Below are 18929 nucleotides of genomic sequence, written 5' to 3'. Positions count from 1 at the left end.
ATTGGTATTTGCTAGCAATGCCTGGCATCTGCCTAGACACGTCATGGCATTATCTGGAAAACAGACCTGGCCTATAACGACAGTAATAGGCAATTGCGAAAGTCCCCCGTCATAAAATGCTAATACAGCAAACCATTATTTTATTTGCCAAGGCTATTTTTAGAAAGCCTCAGAGTAGAAACCGCCAAAAAGTGCCATCTCCTTTCTGGGAGTACTGGGCTAGGGAAAAGAGACAGGCAGCAGATAAGGAGGAGGGGAAAATCACCGGTATTCTTATTTAATAATCAAAGGATTAAAGCGATCTTTGACAGGCACCAATTTAGGAGAGAAGAGGCAAGCGACAGGATCTATAAGCAGTGAACACTGCACTACTAAGGGAAAAGAATGCTGCATTCCAAACATCTGCGATCCGGCCTGCACGTCCGCTCCGCTTTCGCCAAGAAGTGCACAACATGTAACTACAGGGCCTTGTGTGCGATCAATTCATTTAAACCTTTAAAAGGAAATTCGAGTGTTTCCTCCCTATGCTTCAAGTGTGTAGTACCGGTCAGCCACTGAATTTTTGAAAAAAATCTAAAAACAAGCAACTGTTCTCGCCAAGGCTCTCTGCGCCCATAATTAGAATGCTTGAAAAAATTTACATAGTCAAAAGATGGCGCCAAGGATCAGATATGTAGCAAAAAAAATGATGTAGAGCCCTGGAGAAACAAGTGAGCTGCAGCCTCCAACTCAAGGTTCAAACAAACATCTGTGAGCTGTAGCACAAACGATTACCGGATATTATATGAATGAACGCCGAGCAAGAGCCACTCAAAGGGGCAGGTTTCAACGCGAAGGGACAGGTTTCGACTCCGATCATGAAACCCGGAGGCCTCAAAATGGGAAAATGCCACTAGCCATTAGCGAGTGGTAATAGACTCTTAAAAAGAGGAAGAAATGCTGTGATGCGCTCATGTGGCGAACCGAGAGGTCCAGTGACTTTTTATGCTTGGTTAGTCGCTTGCCGCTTGACAGAAGAGAATGCACAGATTTATGGTTTGCACTTCTAAATACAACCGTGCTGTAGTAGAACAATGTTGAGTGAGCATAAGAAATGACAGACTGATAAAATAGCCACAGACCAAACTAACGACAAAAGCACAAAAAAACAAAAAGTTAACATTGGGTCCGTGTTGCATACTAAGCAACGTAGTTATCTTGATTTTGATAGAGCAAGGGAGCTTAAAAAAAAAAGAAATAAAAAAAAAGTATAGAGTGGGAGGGTTGGCCAACTGATTCTTTCAAACGTGTATCATGTCAACATGAACTTCTGTACTTGGATCCGATCTGCGACCCAGTGCTGGTTGTAAGCACTATGTCTAGTCAAAACACAGAACTCAATTGCGTACAAAGAGTGATAAGGAAAACTTAATACCTTCCAATGGCAATGTCTTTCAGTCCAATAATTCACAACAGTAATTGTCAGATGTTTCTATGTGCCAACTGGACAGCAGAGGCAGACACAACTGTAAGCCCTCTGCAAGAGGTAAAGGAGTTTTCCGAAAAGAGCCCAAATATTGGGAGGTTTTCCGCGCTAGGCAATTTAAAGGTTTCTAAGGTGTTGCAGACAGCCCAGGTTCGACGTTCTTTTTCGATTAGCTTTTGTGTATGCAGATAAAAAAAAACCACTTGAGAAAGTAGTGTGCACCAACCTAATCATAAATCCAGATATACATTTCTAGGTCAATTTATTGAGTTCATGTCTTGAAAACGACTTCTTAAAAAGGCCTGCCAACACACGCTTCGAGCTACAGACATCAGACAAAACCTCCACCACATGGATTAAGTAATCAAATTACATAATAAATCAAAGAAAAGTTCATGACAACAATGCACATAAAAAAAAAAACACATACACAAAAAGGAAAAACGAAATGTGTGTTAGTGATTCCAAAATACAAACAAAGAAATGAAAATAAATATTTGACATAACAAAAGCCACAAATCAAACTGAAAAGGGAACACTTTAGAGCATCTTTGGGCGTAATCGAAGCTCAGGTTTCTTAATTCTAGTTCTTTTTGGCTGGTATGCCCAACAGTGACTACAAATCACTTAGTTCTAGTGCCTAGGCCAAATTTTCAACCATTGTTTGAAGCAAACAACTCCTTTCCTGCTTCTTGCATTGCAAGCCACTATAGTTAGGTCGCATTTATATTACCAAGGAGATGGGCCAAGACTAGACATGGACTTCCATTTTTATTTTACCAGAGTTTTCTATTAACTGCCCAAGTATTTAAGTTTCGTATTTATCCACATGGGCCACTAAATCTATCACGTGCAGCTTGTTTCTCTTCAATTATTGATTTTGTATACCAAGATTTCATACCTCGTAATATATTCTTAAACACAAACCGTTTTTCTGGCAATTGCATATTAATTCATGTAAAATGCCCTTCTGTATAGAAAGAAATATATTCATGTCCTTGCCTAGTAGGATATTAGTTTGAATACACAATCCATATCCAAACAATAAAGTTAGATAATGATTTCTTGAAATGTAGTCATGTAATACATATGCTTGTGGCATCATTTCAAGTGGTACTTTCATTTTGAGTTGACCGACATGGTTAGTAGAGGAGTCAATTTGGTCCCCCCTGCAATAACTAATAAGCGGTGTTCATTCTGAAAACGAAGTTGGGTGCCTTTTTTCCGTCCCTTCAACAATCACTATTGCCGTCTTACCCGATCAGGTATCAGGGCAGTATATCCTTAGTCATGGTGTTCCGTGCAGCGTGTAAGTGAGTGTACCAGAGCCATCTTTGGGATGGTTATACTCCCATCTAAAAATAAGTAGGACTGTAGCATGCATGTATGCATGTATGTACTTTAATTGGACTCTATAGCCCAATCGCCTGAAATACATGGACAGTTTAGCATGCATCGGAATTCCATCTAGAGGCGGCTTGAACCCTTGCCTGCTAGATTTGATTATATGAAATACCTATGAAAACATCACTTTCACTGTCCTTGTTGGGGCCTTCTTCAATTGCCCGTAGTTCAAAAAGGAGTTTTGCTTCATTTCTGCTTCCCGGTCTAATCCGCCTACGTTTTTTTCACACATTTTCTGATGCCAAGGAAGCGGATCTGACGGATACCTTCCAAATGTTCATTCATCTAGTGCAGTCCAAGTTTGTATTGTACATTTCTTCAACAGATGGCATACAGTGCTCTCCTATTCTTTATGGCACTTTTGTTTCAGTACTAGTTGCATAAAAAGTTTTTCAAAGATAAATAAAGTATATAATTAACGTGGTTCTGCAATTGACGAAATCCTTTACCAGAATACTCTTATTTGGATAGGTTGTGAATCGTAGCAATATGGATAGGGCATATGAACATGCATGTGCCACATGTGGGGTGCGGGGGGGACACCTGGTGGTTTATTGGGCATCCCTCCAGTATTCACCGTCCACTTTCGGTGGTATCCTATATGTTGCACTCAGTACCTGCTTTTAAAATACATAAAATTAAAAACACAGCACAGTCTTCCTTTAATGATTTTTGGATGTCACCATCCAAGAGCAAGACATGCCCGTTTCTAAGCAGTACTTTATAAAGACTTTCGTATGAGCTGAGTGCTTAATGACAAACCTCACTATTTTGTGTACATGTGGCCTTTTCCATTTCCTGACTTTGGATGATGCAGCTATATCCTCTTCAACATATCCTCGTTCCTTGAACTTGTTACTACCAATATAACTTCCCGGCGAAAATCCTCATTATTGTTATAGTTTCCTCTGGTCTTTTCATCTTTGGATATGTTCTTGACAATTTTACATTTCTGGCCACTTGCAGGATAAATGTCTGAATTGGCCTCACTCTCCTTGCTGTAGGTTCCTGTTGCGGTTTGTCCTCTTTAATCAGAATTTCCAGTAAAAAAAAGATCTCATCTTGGCTGAAGATGTACGTTTGTTAAATTTTAAAGTCATAGCTGTTTGGTCCGTCAGTAAATAGATGCAGTTCCAACTCATCCCCTGCCCAGAGTAGAAATATGCCATTAACGTATATCCTCCAAAAGGAGTAAATGTTTCTCCAAGCCCAATTATGTAGTGTTAAGTGGATGTATAATCCGACATTGTCCCTTGAAGAGATTTGCCAATGTGGGGCCAATATGCTGTGTGTAAAATTCACCATTGAAGACAAAAGATATTGTTGGTCCTTGTGAATTGGACCATTTCATTCAACAGGTCACACAATCAGTAGTGCGATACAAATCTGACTACCAGCTTGAATGTCAGAGTATAGAGTTGCTAAGTCATACATTAAAGCAGTGTAAAGCGCTTTAACGTCATATTTAACCGACCAGTAATTAGCACTACACATACGTTTTTCCCGTCTTTTTAGGATATCCAGACTCCCTAGCGTAAGAGGCTGAACTATAGACATACTCTCCAAGTTGAGTGTCAGTAGATTTGGACAGTAACTCTATAAATTGACGGCTGGGATATTAAAAGGAGTTTTTGGGTAAGCAGTTTATAGAATTTAAATGAACATTCAATAGAAACGTGTCACCACGCTGAAATATCTCATTACATGACAGGACTCCCAAGTGAAGCTTCTTAGAAGGGCAACATCCCTCTGCCCAATCCTAGGAGTTTTCCCCAACATCCAATCTAACGTGGAGGAATGAAGCTAGCCAGGCCCAGGTGGTGGAGGGTTCATCTGCTGAAGACATTGCCCACACATATTGAATTTAGCTAGGCCCAGAAACCATTTTGACTATCAAAGATGGTGTGAGCTCAGCGCACTGTAGCGCGGCCCCCACCCTCGGAGAGTTTCAATTATCCCTGTCGCCGCAGCACCCTGGCAGATCCGCTGTGAGCCTGTTCCCACAAACAAAACGGACATGAGCTAGCGTAATATACTAACACTAACATTTCACCGTCCGCAGTGTATCACTGCTCCCAGCATGACCCGGTCAGCAAGGCCTGGGTGGTGGGGAGAACTGTAGAATGCTCATCCAATGAAAGCAGAAAAATACCCAAATACGAATGTCAAAAACTACTTTTACTTGTATCCTTTCCATAAAACTACTTCTACTAAAGAAACCTGTAAAATTGTGTAATGATTGTAAGAAACGCATGTTTACATGACACCAGCAATGAAGGACCCACACCCCTGTAGGGGTGTGCGAATGATAAAAGCATTCCGGGGGATTATTCTCTATCTGTATCATTGAAAACCGTACACCCCGCAGTCCCGCGCCATAACTGAACTAATGCTGCTAGAGTACACAAGAAGACGAATGTAACCATACAGAGGGCTCATGTGAAGGATGTGCGAGAATGCACTTGTCATGCGTGTATGTCTAAGCCCCTTATGTGCCACCACCGTCGCGTACGGTGGCGGGTCATTTTCTATGTACTCCACCAACTTCACTACTACCTCACTTACTGCAAATGTATATGCATATAACTAAATACTGTAATTGTTAAAACATAGGGTACGAATAAGGTGCTCAGACTGGACATAATCGAGACACATCCAGCAAAGTTGAAATGTATTCAAACAAATATTATAAAGTGTTCAAATGATTGTGATGTTTTCACCTCTAAAAGCCGGCAACACACGAGGAAGATACCTTTGTGAATATGTGCAAGGCCATTTCCCCTCCCACCCTGCGGAGACTGCCAAACATGAGAGCAGAGGCCCGCGCCGCGCTGCTCCACCTCCCCCAACTAGACTGGAGTCGCTTCAAAGATGTGTAGCCCCCTCTGCAGCACCCAAGGCCACGGCCCGCCACCTGCATAATTTACAGCACAGCAGTAAACCTCTGCCTGAACATACACTTCCAAAGGCGCCCCCTCGTAAACCCCACAACCCACCGGATCATCTTAGACTTATGGCACTGTTCTATCAGGACACCCAATACTGTGGCAACACACAGCGGCACATTTATAACCACATCTAACAAGACAGGGAGGCGTGTACCGCCCATCCCATGCCCTGAAGCTTAGCCCCTCAACCTATGGCTCCGGTCAACAGGACACTGGTAACCATGCCCTGACGAATGACCATCAGACCCTTCATAAGGTGCATTCCTCCTGTGTTGCATTAACCTGTAGAATAACCTATTGGAAGACTTACTAAAGAAGATAAAATTGTAATGACTGAATGACTGCGGTGTGCATGGCCTAGGGCAAATAAGTCAGGAAAAGACATTCATCTCCGACACTGGCCACGATGGCACAACAACACCGCCCGGATGAACTCAGCCAACCTGCCAGGCCCAGCCCAACCCACGAGGCTGACCAGTGACGTTCTCCAGCCAAAGCCAACCGCATCGCAGCAGCACCTATAGCTAGTCATCGCCACCCAATCCCATCAAACTTGTGCCCCCTATAGTATGTAGGTTCTTATGCCGTTTTTTGTAAAGATATACGCCTGTCTTTGCGATTGTCAGACAGAGCGCTCTCGGAGGTTGCAGAGTTCTTTGCATGCCCTATTCTGATTGATAAACTCTCATTTAAAGCTCACCCGCACTCTGTCTTAGCTTTATTCCCAACTTGGGAGAGTCCGTCATTGTCTCTCATTGCGGGGAGGATCGTGCTGGCTGGGGACGCTCGCCTTCAGCAGCTAGATTGATCCTAGGCTTTAGGCCTGAACAATCCTTGTCCTTAGGACTGAAAGCATTAACTCGCTCCCCATTGACCCCACAATCCAGTTCAAAGGAATATGCACAGTTCAACACAAGATTTTTGCAACAGGACCAAATGGTCTCCCTTCCTGATACAATAAAACCTCGCAGGAGAACCCTGCATTCTGCAGGAGAATACCAATGGCTGGCAAGTAACAGAAGAAACCTTCTAGAGCATGCTCTTCCTTCCTCAGCATCGAGCAAGGGAGTTCCGCTAAATCAAGCTCGACTTTCAGGGTTCTATGCAGAACAGTATAGTGTACGTGTTTCTATAGATTGGGTCCCTTCTGACAGCAGCATACACCATGTAAATAGACAACGTGGCATTCACAGAGTAACAAGTACATTCCTGACAAACAGCCACTTGGAATCCAAATTAATTCAGGGTAAGGGCAGCTAATAACATTGGGCTCCCATGATCCAAGCCATATCTAACTACATCCCAAAAACCTGGGGCCAGATTCAAAGGTAAAACAAAGGTAAAGCTAGATCTAAATCAGATTTTATAGATGTGGCATATCCGATGTAATTGTATTTTCAAGCTGGTTTCTAATGGCTCATACAATTGTCAAGAGTTTTGTGCATCGCAGTCTGGAGAGGATTCACCCTCAACAGGTTGTTGGGCCCAGCAATAAAAGCTCCCTTTGTTCTCTTCTGGGATGGCTTGAAACCTTCCCAGGAGGACAGGATATACCACAAGTGGTAAGGTGGGGACCAGTGCTTCAAATGGAAACCCTGCAGTAAAACAGGGACATCACAACAGGGAGGTAGGACTGGAGTCTCTTTGATGTAAGGCAGTGATGGAAAGGGAGGGCACAGTGCAACTCTGTCAAGCTTCTTTCTGTTCCCAGAGAAAGGGTCCCACCATCTTGAGTTTCCAGGAAACACTTTTTGTCCCTCGCTAATCTTCCTGCAGTCAGGACACTCTGGGAGATGACATAAGACAAAACTGCTTATTGCAAAGGATGAGCTTGGCCCCTTACACAAGTCTTAAAATGGACCAATCCAGTGTGTCAGAATAACTATATTAGTGGCGAGATCTCCCTCCAATCACTGAACCGTTTCTTGAACTTCAGTAGGTTTTTGCTGAAAATATATAGAGTTCTGTCTACCAAAAGTCCTCAGACTAAAAAAAGATCAACCTTTTCAAGGATGGTGTCAGACCCGCCACTCAACCATTCAGAGGAACATTTGAAGTGACCTGCTGTTGGACAAGGCCTGCCTGCTGCCTAGGCATTGGGGGTCATGACCTGGCGTAATGGAGAGTGCAAATGCTCACAAACAAACTTCCTGGCTGAGCTGGGCAAAAGCACTCACCTTATTCTCAGAAAGCCTGGACAGAGTCCAACAGAAAACCAGGATCAAAGATACAGTACGGTGCTCAGTTTCCCAATTCACACAGCTTTCAAACCACTTTAGAGTAATCTTTGAGCCACAAGGCCAGAGAGCTGCCTTGGACCTTGAATGCCTTTTGAGACGCTTTGATCCTTTTGAGAGGACTCAACCCATTGGAAAGCACCAGACTGGACACCAATTCGACCCACTAGAACAGGGGTGCACAACTGATGTTGACAGAGGGCCGAAAGTACCTTACATGAGGGCTATAGTGGGCCGAAAACAAAATGGGTGGGCGGTAGGCGGGGCATGTCAGGAGGCTTTTTCATCCCCCAATTTGTATTAAACACATGGAAAAAAAATATGTTTTTGAGGGGTAACGATTTTTATTGCATTTCAAACTAACATTTTGTACTACACATTTTCCATTGTTATCATTTATTTCGATTTAGTTATTGTATATCGTCTGTTTCATTAAATTATATATATTTTATTGACCCTTGATTGGACATTCCGTTAATTTGGACTGCTATAGTTTGCTGTTTGGGTTGCCCAAGAGGAGTATGGCTTTCGTTGAGTCAGGTTTCCTCAAAAAAGCAAAGGATGTACATCTCCCAACTGTGCCCGTCTTAGCTTTATTATTGAGTTCACTCTGAGTGCAACACTATGCTCCATGGCTCCCAGCCCCAACCAAACACTTTGCCCCATGGCCCCCTCGCCCCCAACCAAACACTATGCCCCATGGCTCCCACCCCCAACCAAACACTGTGCCACCTGTCCCTCACCCCCCCCAAGCAAACACTATGCCCATGGCCCCCTCACCCCCAAACACTATGCCCCATGGCCCCCACGCCTCAAGCAAACACTATGCCCCCTGTCCCTCACCCCCAACCAAACACTATGCCCATGGCCCCCTCACCCCCAACCAAACACTATGCCCCATGCCCCCCTCACCCCCAACCAAACACTATGCCCCATGGCCCCCTCACCCCCAACCAAACACTATGCCCCCTGTCCCTCACCCCCCAAGCAAACACTATGCCCCATGGCCCCCTCACCCTCAACCAAACACTATGCCCCATGGCTCCCACCCCCAACCAAACACTATGCCCCATGGCTCCCACCCCCAACCAAACACTATGCCCCATGGCCCCCACGCCTCAAGCAAACACCATGCCCCATGGCCCCCTCACCCTCAACCAAACACTATGCCCCATGGCTCCCACCCCCAACCAAACACTATGCCCCATGGCTCCCACCCCCAACCAAACACTATGCCCCATGGCCCCCACGTCTCAAGCAAACACTATGCCCCCTGTCCCTCACCCCCCCAACCAAACACCATGGCCCCCTCACCCCCAACCAAACACTATGCCCCATGCCCCCCTCACCCCCAACCAAACACTATGCCCCATGGCCCCCTCACCCCCAACCAAACACTATGCCCCCTGTCCCTCACCCCCCAAGCAAACACTATGCCCCATGGCCCCCTCACCCTCAACCAAACACTATGCCCCATGGCTCCCACCCCCAACCAAACACTATGCCCCATGGCTCCCACCCCCAACCAAACACTATGCCCCATGGCCCCCACGTCTCAAGCAAACACTATGCCCCCTGTCCCTCACCCCCCCAACCAAACACCATGGCCCCCTCACCCCCAACCAAACACTATGCCCCATGGCCCCCACGCCTCAAGCAAACACCATGCCCCCTGTCCCTCACCCCCCCAACCAAACACCATGCCCCCTGTCCCTCACCCCCCCAAGCAAACACTATGCCCCATGGCCCCCTTACCCCCAATCAAACACTATGCCCCCTGTCCCTCAGCCCCCCCCAAGCAAACACTATGCCCCATGGCCCCCTCACCCCCAATCAAACACTATGCCCCCTGTCCCTCACCCCCCAAGCAAACACTATTCCCCCTGTCCCTCACCCCCCAAGCAAACACTATGCCCCCTGTCCCTCAGCCCCCCCCAAGCAAACACTATGCCCCATGGCCCCCTCACCCCCAATCAAACACTATGCCCCCTGTCCCTCACCCCCCAAGCAAACACTATTCCCCCTGTCCCTCACCCCCCAAGCAAACACTATGCCCCATGGCCCCCTCACCCCCAACCAAACACTATGCCCCATGGCTCTCACGCCCAACCAAACACTATGCCCCCTGTCCCTCACCCCCAAGCAAACACTATGCCCCATGGACCCCTCACCCCCAACCAAACACTATGCCCCATGGCTCCCACCCCCAACCAAACACTATGCCCCATGGCTCCCACCCCCAACCAAACACTATGCCCCATGGCCCCCACCCCTCAAGCAAACACTATTCCCCCTGTCCCTCACCCCCAACCAAACACTATGCCCCAAACACACTCAAGCATGCACCCATACAGACCCAAACCCCCAACTCAGCACACAAACTCTGAAGCATGCACCCATACATGCATCTCAACATACACAACACAAACACACAAAAACAAACATTCATGCACACCCGAACCCCCCACCCCCCAACTCAGCACACACACTCTCAAACATGCACCCATACAGACCCGAACCCCCCCACCCCCAACTCAGCACACTCTCAAACATGCACCCTGCACCCATACAGACCCAATCCCCCCACCCCCCTAATCAGCACTCTCAAGCATGCACCCATACAGACCCCAAACCCCCCACCCCCCAAATCAGCACACTCTCAAACATGCACCCATACAGACTCGAACCCCCCAACTCAGCACACAAACTCTGAAGCATGCACCCATACATGCATCTCAACATAAACACGAACATTCAAAAACAAACATTCATACACATCCGACACACCCCCATCCCCCACATCTCAACATACACAACACAAACACTCAAAAACAAACATTCATACACATCCGACACACCCCCATCCCCCACATCTCAACATACACAACACAAACATACAGCAGAACAGACCCGACACACAAACACACAGACCACTTACCGGAGACGTGCTGGAAGGCAGGTAAGCTGGAACGCTGGCGAGGTAAGTGGAATCGTACTACGGCTGGCGTGGCCAGCAAGGCTGAAATGCCTTCCGGCATCAAGCCTTACTGGCCACGCCAGCCCTAGTGCTGGCCCTCCATTGGTGCAGCACACACTCACTACGTGGCTCGTAGGAGTGACGTGGTGAGTGTGTGCTGAGCCAATGACGGCCAGTGTTTTGTCCGGCCCGGAAGAAAACAAAGACTTTCCTAATGGAGGGCGGCCAATGCTGCTTGCGGGCAGCCCTCCATTAGGAAAGTCTTTGTGCCTCGCGGGCCGGACAAAACAGCATGGCGGGCCGCATGTTGTGCACCCATGCACTAGAAAGAGCTTAGAAGCCTGACTCTACCCGGTTAAGCCCCCCTTGCAAAGAAGTTTGTAGTGGTTCTCTCCCCCCTGGGCTTGTTTTAAGGGACTGACATGCAAGACCCCACACTTTACCTTTTTAAAATCATATTCTTAAAGCTTGAAAATAGAAGAAAAGACAAGTGCCAGCAGTCCCCCATCTTGAACCCAAAGTGCCCCTATCAATCAAAGGGTTACATATTATGCTCATTTCGTAACAGTGGTGGGTTGTTGGTGTTTTCAACCGCGTTTGCATTTTTATTTTAAACATTCTATTGTTTTTATAGTACACCGATTGGACATTTATTGTATTTTGGTACCACAGTACTATTGTTGCTTGGAAGCTTCTTTGCTGGCTCACTCCCCCTCTTGAAGAGTGTAGCCTGTCCCCGGCCCAAAGCGACCTAAAGAGGCCAAGGAGGAGCACCATTCATGCTGTGCCGGTCTCCCTTTAAGATCGAGATCCCTGCTGATTTAGTGGGGTGTAGTGAGAGTTTAGAAGCCACTCTCCCTGTATTGCTGCAGAGCAGTAGTCATTTCATCATAGGCTCCCCATGGCGGCTTGATTCACCATTCCTATAGAAAGGCCATTTATTTGCGCTACCATTCTGTCCCTTACTCTGTATCTCTCTTAAAGGCCCTTTGGACCCTTTATCCCCCAACACTTCCAGCCCTCGACCCACAACAGGATTGGTCCAAAGATGCCCCATTAGGCAAATTCACAGTAGTTCTTGGAAAAAAAAAAAGAAAAAACAAAAAAAATACACTGGGAAAGTTGATGATTGGTATGTAAGCGTATACCATGAATGTATCTCTCCAGATCTGTCAATGTATACTGCACTCCCAGTTTTCCTCTCCACCGTCCCTCGAACAAACGAGGCCTCATTCCACCCCTTGCTTCCCTAGCCCCAGTCTCTTTACCTGCACCCCCCCTTGCTTTGAATCGACAGTGCAAAATGCACTCATTCCAACATCATTTAAAAGAAATATATCCATGTTTGGTAAACATTTCTGAGGAAACCATTTGAATCGTATTGGCAGTGATTATGAAAAGCCCCCCAAAACAACGGTCTGGCAAATAACATCCCATTTTAAATGTTTTATTTGGACTATAAGGTGGCACTCAAATCAGGGCCAATAAAACAACTATTGTAATGGGAAGCGAAGATGGTAGAGAGAGATGCGGAGAGGAACAAAGCCTGCGGTGGATGTTGGGTTACTTAACCATCCAGTGACCGCCCATGACCATGTTATTCTCTATGTGGCCATTCCCACTCACTACCTCATGCCTCCCGGCCCATAATAAAACTCAACCAAGGATGCCTTCAGCCACCTGATGTACAGGTAGCATGGATCTAATTGCATATGTGTCTTGCACCAAATGCCTGTTGAATATAAGCATTGACAAAGCAAACAATCTTGGCTCTTGTATAGGCACTGCATTAGTATACCCATTATGGCACTGGCTGGAAAATATGTCTCCCAATGACTAGACAACAGCCAAAACTGTTGGCTTTGCCAATGGTAGTTATGTTTGGGTTTTGGGATATTTTGACATTGGCCACTGTACCTTAGTCACCATGTCAAGAACAGGAACGTGCTGTTAATGTCCTTTTTGTTAAAGGTAGGTAGTTAATGAACGCGGACCTAGCTTTGAGAATCAACGGAGCGCTTTACAGAGATTTAGGTTCAAAGCATAGAAACAACTGATCCATACATATTGCTTCACTTAAACCAAGGTGTATGAAGCGGAAGCAACTAATTGCTTCTCCTTCCATCTTTAAAAACTAAAAAAGGACAACAAAAAAGGGGACTTTTAGATGTAGTCCCTAACCACCCACATAAAAAAATTGTTTAAAGTTGTAAACACGGCATCTTTGTTAGGAGAGTAAAGCTGTGAAATACCTGTGCACATCGTAGTCTAGCTGTGAAAAACCTATCGATCAAATCAAGTTAATGAAAAGAGGGTTAAAGCATGGCTCACAGGTTCAAAGAGTTTTAAAGTACTGAGGCATTCTTCCACCTCGCTCTCCCTCCACCAGAATAGCTCATGACAAATTGACCAATCACCTTATGCAAAGCAAAGCAACAAATTAAGGGTGTCAATCCTAACCAGTAAACTTACCTGACTCATCTGGACCACTGAAGGACCACACAAACGGAGGCACTGGTGAGCCGGCCCTGCTGTCACCATCCACCTGTTGCGTGATGTGACGAACAGTCTCTTTATTTTTTCGATTCTTCCTCCGACCAGTGGACGGCCAGCCCTCCCCCAAGCCCTGCTCAGAGAATATCATTCCATTGTCGTCTTTGATGGAGCGCAGTTCGTTCCCATTATAATGAAACGGCGAGGTCTCCTCCTCTTTGATGCGCAAAGGCCCATAGCCCACATCGCTAGTCCACATGGACTGGGAAGAAATGTCATCATGGCTGTCTGCTTTGGGCTCGTGGTCCTCCTTGCTGTAGCCACTACTGCCCTCATGGCAGCTGGCAATGGCCGAATCCCCAGAGGAGTTTGCTGGACTTGTTCGCCGGGCCAGCCACGGGGAAATGCTCCGCCCGGCGGCCACGGCCGAAATTAGTGCATCTGTACCTCCAGTGGAGGTAGCTCCAAGATCATATTCCACAATCTCGTCCGAGGTCTCGTTCTTAATGCTAATTTCAAGCGCTGCTTTGATAAAATTGTGGCAAGCTTGGACAATGTCCGTCATCTGAAGGTAGCTGGCGGCAGACATCACCTCAATGACATTTTTGCTGGTCAGTGCCAGGTGTGCAGAGTACATGAAATCGATGATGGCCTTGAAGCCTGCAGCAGTCACAATGTCCAGATGAGTGACTGTTGTCTGGTCGGAGGTCTTCTGGACCTGGCAGTAGAGCGTTTTGAAGTAACGACTGCTCCCAAGTAGTACGTTTTTGTGAGCTTTGAAGATCTTGCCCTCAACGATGATGCAGACATCGCAGAGGATGCCATGCTGCCTCTGCTGGTTCAGCTCCTGCAGCAACTGCCGATAGTGGGACGCAATTTCCATGTCTTCCGCGCGGTTATTCATTTGCAAATCGTTCCTGAGTTTACCTTCCACGAACACTACAAAAGTAAAGAACGACAAAAGAAATATTAAATTGAGAACAAAGATACAAAATACATAAATGGGTGGGGCAGAAATTGCAAGCGACCCAAAACCTAAATTACAGCTCAGCAGGTCTACATCAAACAGGATGCATCAGATGCTTAATGGAGATCGTCTGCAGACAAATAACAGAGAGGAGGCTCCTTCTAATGATACGGTTCTGCTGTGCCCCAGACCGTGGGCTAGACTACGATGTGCAGGGGAAGGCAGCAGCAGCACCCAACACACAAGCACCAGGTCATGTGCACCCAGCCCAGGCTGACGCGGTGCAATGGTTAGTAAAAACCTCTGGAAATAAACTTGAGACCCAATCATAGGCGCGTACCCTCCTCCTCGTCAGAATAACAACAAAAAAAGTAGAGATGGGCCATGCTCAAATTCTATACCAGAAGACTTCTGCTCGGTGTGATGAGGTCAGTGTTAACAAGCACTTAATAGGTTTGATGAAATATCGGAGAGCTGACCAACAAGGGGATGCAACAAAGGGGCCGCGCAGAGGGTGGACGCTCGTGCACTGGGACGTGTTCTAGTGTTCGCATTTTATCAGGGAACAATGCTGGCAATCTGCAGTCCCACCGGGCAGGGCAGGTTCTGCAAACAATCCTGCAGGGACAGGCCCGGATGTATCATTGTAAAGCCGACCAGTTAGTAGTTCACCTAGAAATAAAGACACTACGAAGCCGCCCAAACTAGAACTGCGCAAAGGCCGCGGCATCCAAGCCACCCACCGCGCACAGGGCGAATGTCATCAGCGGGGGTCATGGATTTGCGAAGCCACGTGCGGCAAACAACCTACAGGCCCCCGCACTCATTTGCATTTGCACAGAAAACGATGCCACGAGTCGCCGACACTCAGGGAATCTTGGTAAATTACATTGCAAGACGTTGCGTGATTAGGCCAAGAAAAAACCATGGTGCAACAGATGAATACTCACCGTTATTATCCAACCAGCACCACCAGGGAGCTTTTTTTATTTAATGGTTTTTTGTTATTGTTTTTTTTAATAGGGCAGTATAATCTAAATCATTGCTAATTTTGTCAGAGAACGCCTTGCAAGATTAAAAGGTCTTGCCCAGAACCACACACCACGTTGGAGTCTGGTTTTGAGATCAGTCGGCAACTGAGGCACTTGATATTTTCCAACGTCAAGAATTCAAAAATCATAATAAACCACTCTCAACATTTAAAAACGTACAGAAAATCGTGAAGCAAATCACAGTAGCATTGTAGCTTTATTTTGCCTGTGTTGAATAGAAGTTTACAAGTCCCACAACGCAAAGCAGGTTGAGGCTAACACACAGCTTTTGTGTTTTGTAAAAGTACTATCCAGACTGAAGAAGGAAACAGTCTATAAACGCATTCAAACATGAGCCACACAAAACATAAGGCGCGGTAAGGCCAAGCTGTTTGATGGGGGTGTGCTGTCAATATGATGTGAAGAACCCCTGAAGTTCCACAGAAGAGCCAATGCTTTGTGGTTCAGCAACGTTTTAAATGGGGTTTTTCGGTGACAATTGTAGTCTTTCGAAAGAAGGTCCAGCTTTAGGCAGCCGGTGCTTTCATGAAGAAAACAGCTTGCGCAGTTCTTATTCACACAACCTTGAAACCTTTCGGGGGTCTTACCGTCAACAGTGGTTTCTCAAATTTACTGTCAGCTACTAATTTAAATGTCCTAATCATAACTAAGAATAATAAGTATTTTAAAATGTGCAGGGCCCCGTTGGGCAGTGAGGCGGGCAAGGGAACATGGGGAGAGGTGCCATCTTCAGGGCTTCACAGAGAATGGGGTTCAGTTGGCAGGGCCTTGCTGTGGGCGGGATACAGGTCTCAGGGCCTAGCGTTCCTCCCCCATCGACATGTGGCCCTGGGCTACCACAGAGACGGACCACATCCAGGGCTGGCACTGCTAGCTATGTCTCCCTCCACTCTGTGTTTGACCGAGTGTGGTGACAGCAGAAATGCCCAAGTGGGCAAAGGGGGCGGGGGGGACACAACAACTATGGAACCCTTACAGAGGCAGGGCAAACGACAAGACGCGGGGTAGTATAGGAGAAGAGGAAGAGCAGCACAGTAAAACACCACCAATACTTGCAATAGGTAGGTACCACCAGTCTCTCAGTACCGACACTTCTAGTTTTTGCCAATAAGGAGGACGATACTTCACCAAGCTGACAGAGTCTTGGTACTCACGTATGCGGCAACGAACATGATATGAACACTTCATTCAAAGGAGCAAGGATCCAGGAAAAGTCTCCCATACCTAGCAGGTCTAAAGCTGTAAGCTCATCTCTCTTTCCCTCTGCCCGAGGCTGTCCCCGTGACGAAATGCCTACTGCTCTGCAGGAGTGCAAGTAGGGGTTTCTAAACGCCAACTCATCTCCAGATGAGCGATGGCTGTGCACTCTCAAAGTGGGAAAAAAACGGTGTCCAGTCATTTGGTCGAAAATAAAAGATCGAATGACCATTTGGACGAATACCAATTGGTCGGAAAAAAAAGGTCGAATTTTTTTTATTTATTTATTAATTTATATATATTTGTTCGTTTCGGTTGGTAAAAAAAAAAAATAATTAAAAAGGGGGTGGGGGGGAACCCTCCATAAAAAAAAATAAATAAATAAATAAATAATCGACCATTTGGCATTCGACCAAATGGCATTCGATCATTTGGTTTACGACCAAATGACTGGTAACCAAAAAAAAACAGCAGAACAGGTTATTATGCCATGTTCTTCTAGAGAGGGGCGGGCGCCTGCTACCTTTTTTGTATCCTACTCATCTCCACACTGCCACTAAATCAGCAATGAGCTTAATCATAAAAGGGGAAAGTGGCACAACAAGAACAGGAACCTAGCATGGACCGAGGGCATGCTATACTCAAGAGGGGTGAGAGTCAGTAAGGAAGCCTCCAAACAGCAATAGTACGGAGGTACCAAAATAAAGGAAATGTCCAATCAAGGTTCCATTACAAAAACAATAGGACTCTTTAAACACTAAACGCAAACCTGTAAAGAAATACATACAATATGCAGACTTGGGGGTGAAAGGAGATCTTTGGGCATGAAGTGAAGACTGATTAGCAAACAAACGAATCTGATTTGTACAACATTGCTAATCAATTATTTTAGACATAAAATGAGAAATGATATAGTTTTGGTCAGTGGCAGCTGGTGCCATTTTTCAATTGGAGGGGCATACATATTTCCTACAAATATACCACAGTAATGAGGGAGAACAAACCAACCAAGGAAATGGGGGGATGCGGGGGTTCCACCGGAATTTTTTTTATTTTTTATAAATGTTGAAAATGGTGTATTTTAAAGCACACTCGTTTGAAAAATTGGGTAAAAAGCCAGACAATGTCCAATTGATTTTGTTGACCAACTCATGAAAAATGTCCAACAGTGTACAGGAGCATTTGCCCAATACATTTTAATGATGCCTTTGCCCACAACAAATAGTAGTGCATAAAAATGTACACGCTGGCTGTGCACATACATTTCCATGCTGGCTGCACCAATACATGCCAATATTCCCATAAGAGAACACTCAGGTTTGCTTTGCACCGAAGGCCAGTAATTATACTTTTAGAAAGCATGTCCATGCTGGTTATGCCAATATATGGCAGTATCCCCATGTAAGAACATGCTCTAGCTGGCTTTTTCATCAAAAGTACTGTCCCACAATATGAAACATGTTCAAACTGGCTGCACAAAAATGCTTGTCTAGGCAGATAATTATTATGCTTGCTTTATCATAGATGCTTAGTAAAAAATGCCATGCCACAGTAAGCAATGGCCAGGCTGGCTGCACAAAAATACCAGTCTAGCAACTTAACACTTATTGTGCCTATTTATTAGAGATGTTCAGTACAAAATGCCATGCTATAGTAAAATGAAACAGCTAATGTGACGGCACAAAAATGTCAGTGTAGCCACATAATAACATTTAACATGCTTGCTTTATCAAAGATGCCCAGTAATAATACCAAGGATCGTTTTATACTGGGCATCTGATTTTTCTGGTGCGCCCCTCCTCAAAAATCAAAACACACCACCACACAAATCCACGGGCTCATTTACAGAGTATACACTCGCTCATTTCTAGATGCACCCAGCACCCACCTAAGCTCCATACAGACTCACACACATTAATTCACCCATACATGCACACAATACATACAATACATAATCTTATCTTCTGCCCCGGTCCTGACTCTGCTCTGCTCGCTCCACGCACAAGCAGCACCAGGGAAGCTCTTGGGCCCCCACAGCACACAAACGAAACAGAGTGCTTACTGGTTCATGCACACAGGAGTCTGAGCACTGCTTTGTCGCCACCCTAGAGCTTTTCAACGTACTAGGAGGCATTGGTGTGCCCACATGCAATTTCGAAAGGTGTAATTCACCCGTCTGCATTCCCAAA

The 18929-nt window shown here is 45.9% G+C and overlaps 1 protein-coding gene across 1 annotated transcript in view; it reads right to left on the bottom strand.

Annotated features, from left to right (window-relative positions):
• The window catches only part of ZBTB46 (zinc finger and BTB domain containing 46), a 402659-nt gene that overhangs the window by 350186 nt on the left and 33544 nt on the right, over nucleotides 1-18929 (bottom strand). Inside the window, exon 3 of the mRNA XM_069650876.1 lies at nucleotides 13504-14463. Coding sequence (XP_069506977.1) covers nucleotides 13504-14463 — 960 coding nt within the window. The remainder of the gene's footprint in view (nucleotides 1-13503; nucleotides 14464-18929) is intronic.

Source organism: Ambystoma mexicanum, chromosome 3p (genome assembly GCF_040938575.1).
Source record: "Ambystoma mexicanum isolate Mex_15411 chromosome 3p, UKY_AmexF1_1, whole genome shotgun sequence".
Lineage (NCBI taxonomy): Eukaryota > Metazoa > Chordata > Amphibia > Caudata > Ambystomatidae > Ambystoma > Ambystoma mexicanum.
Note: the sequence above shows the minus strand (reverse complement) of the source record. Positions and strands in the feature narration are given on the sequence as shown.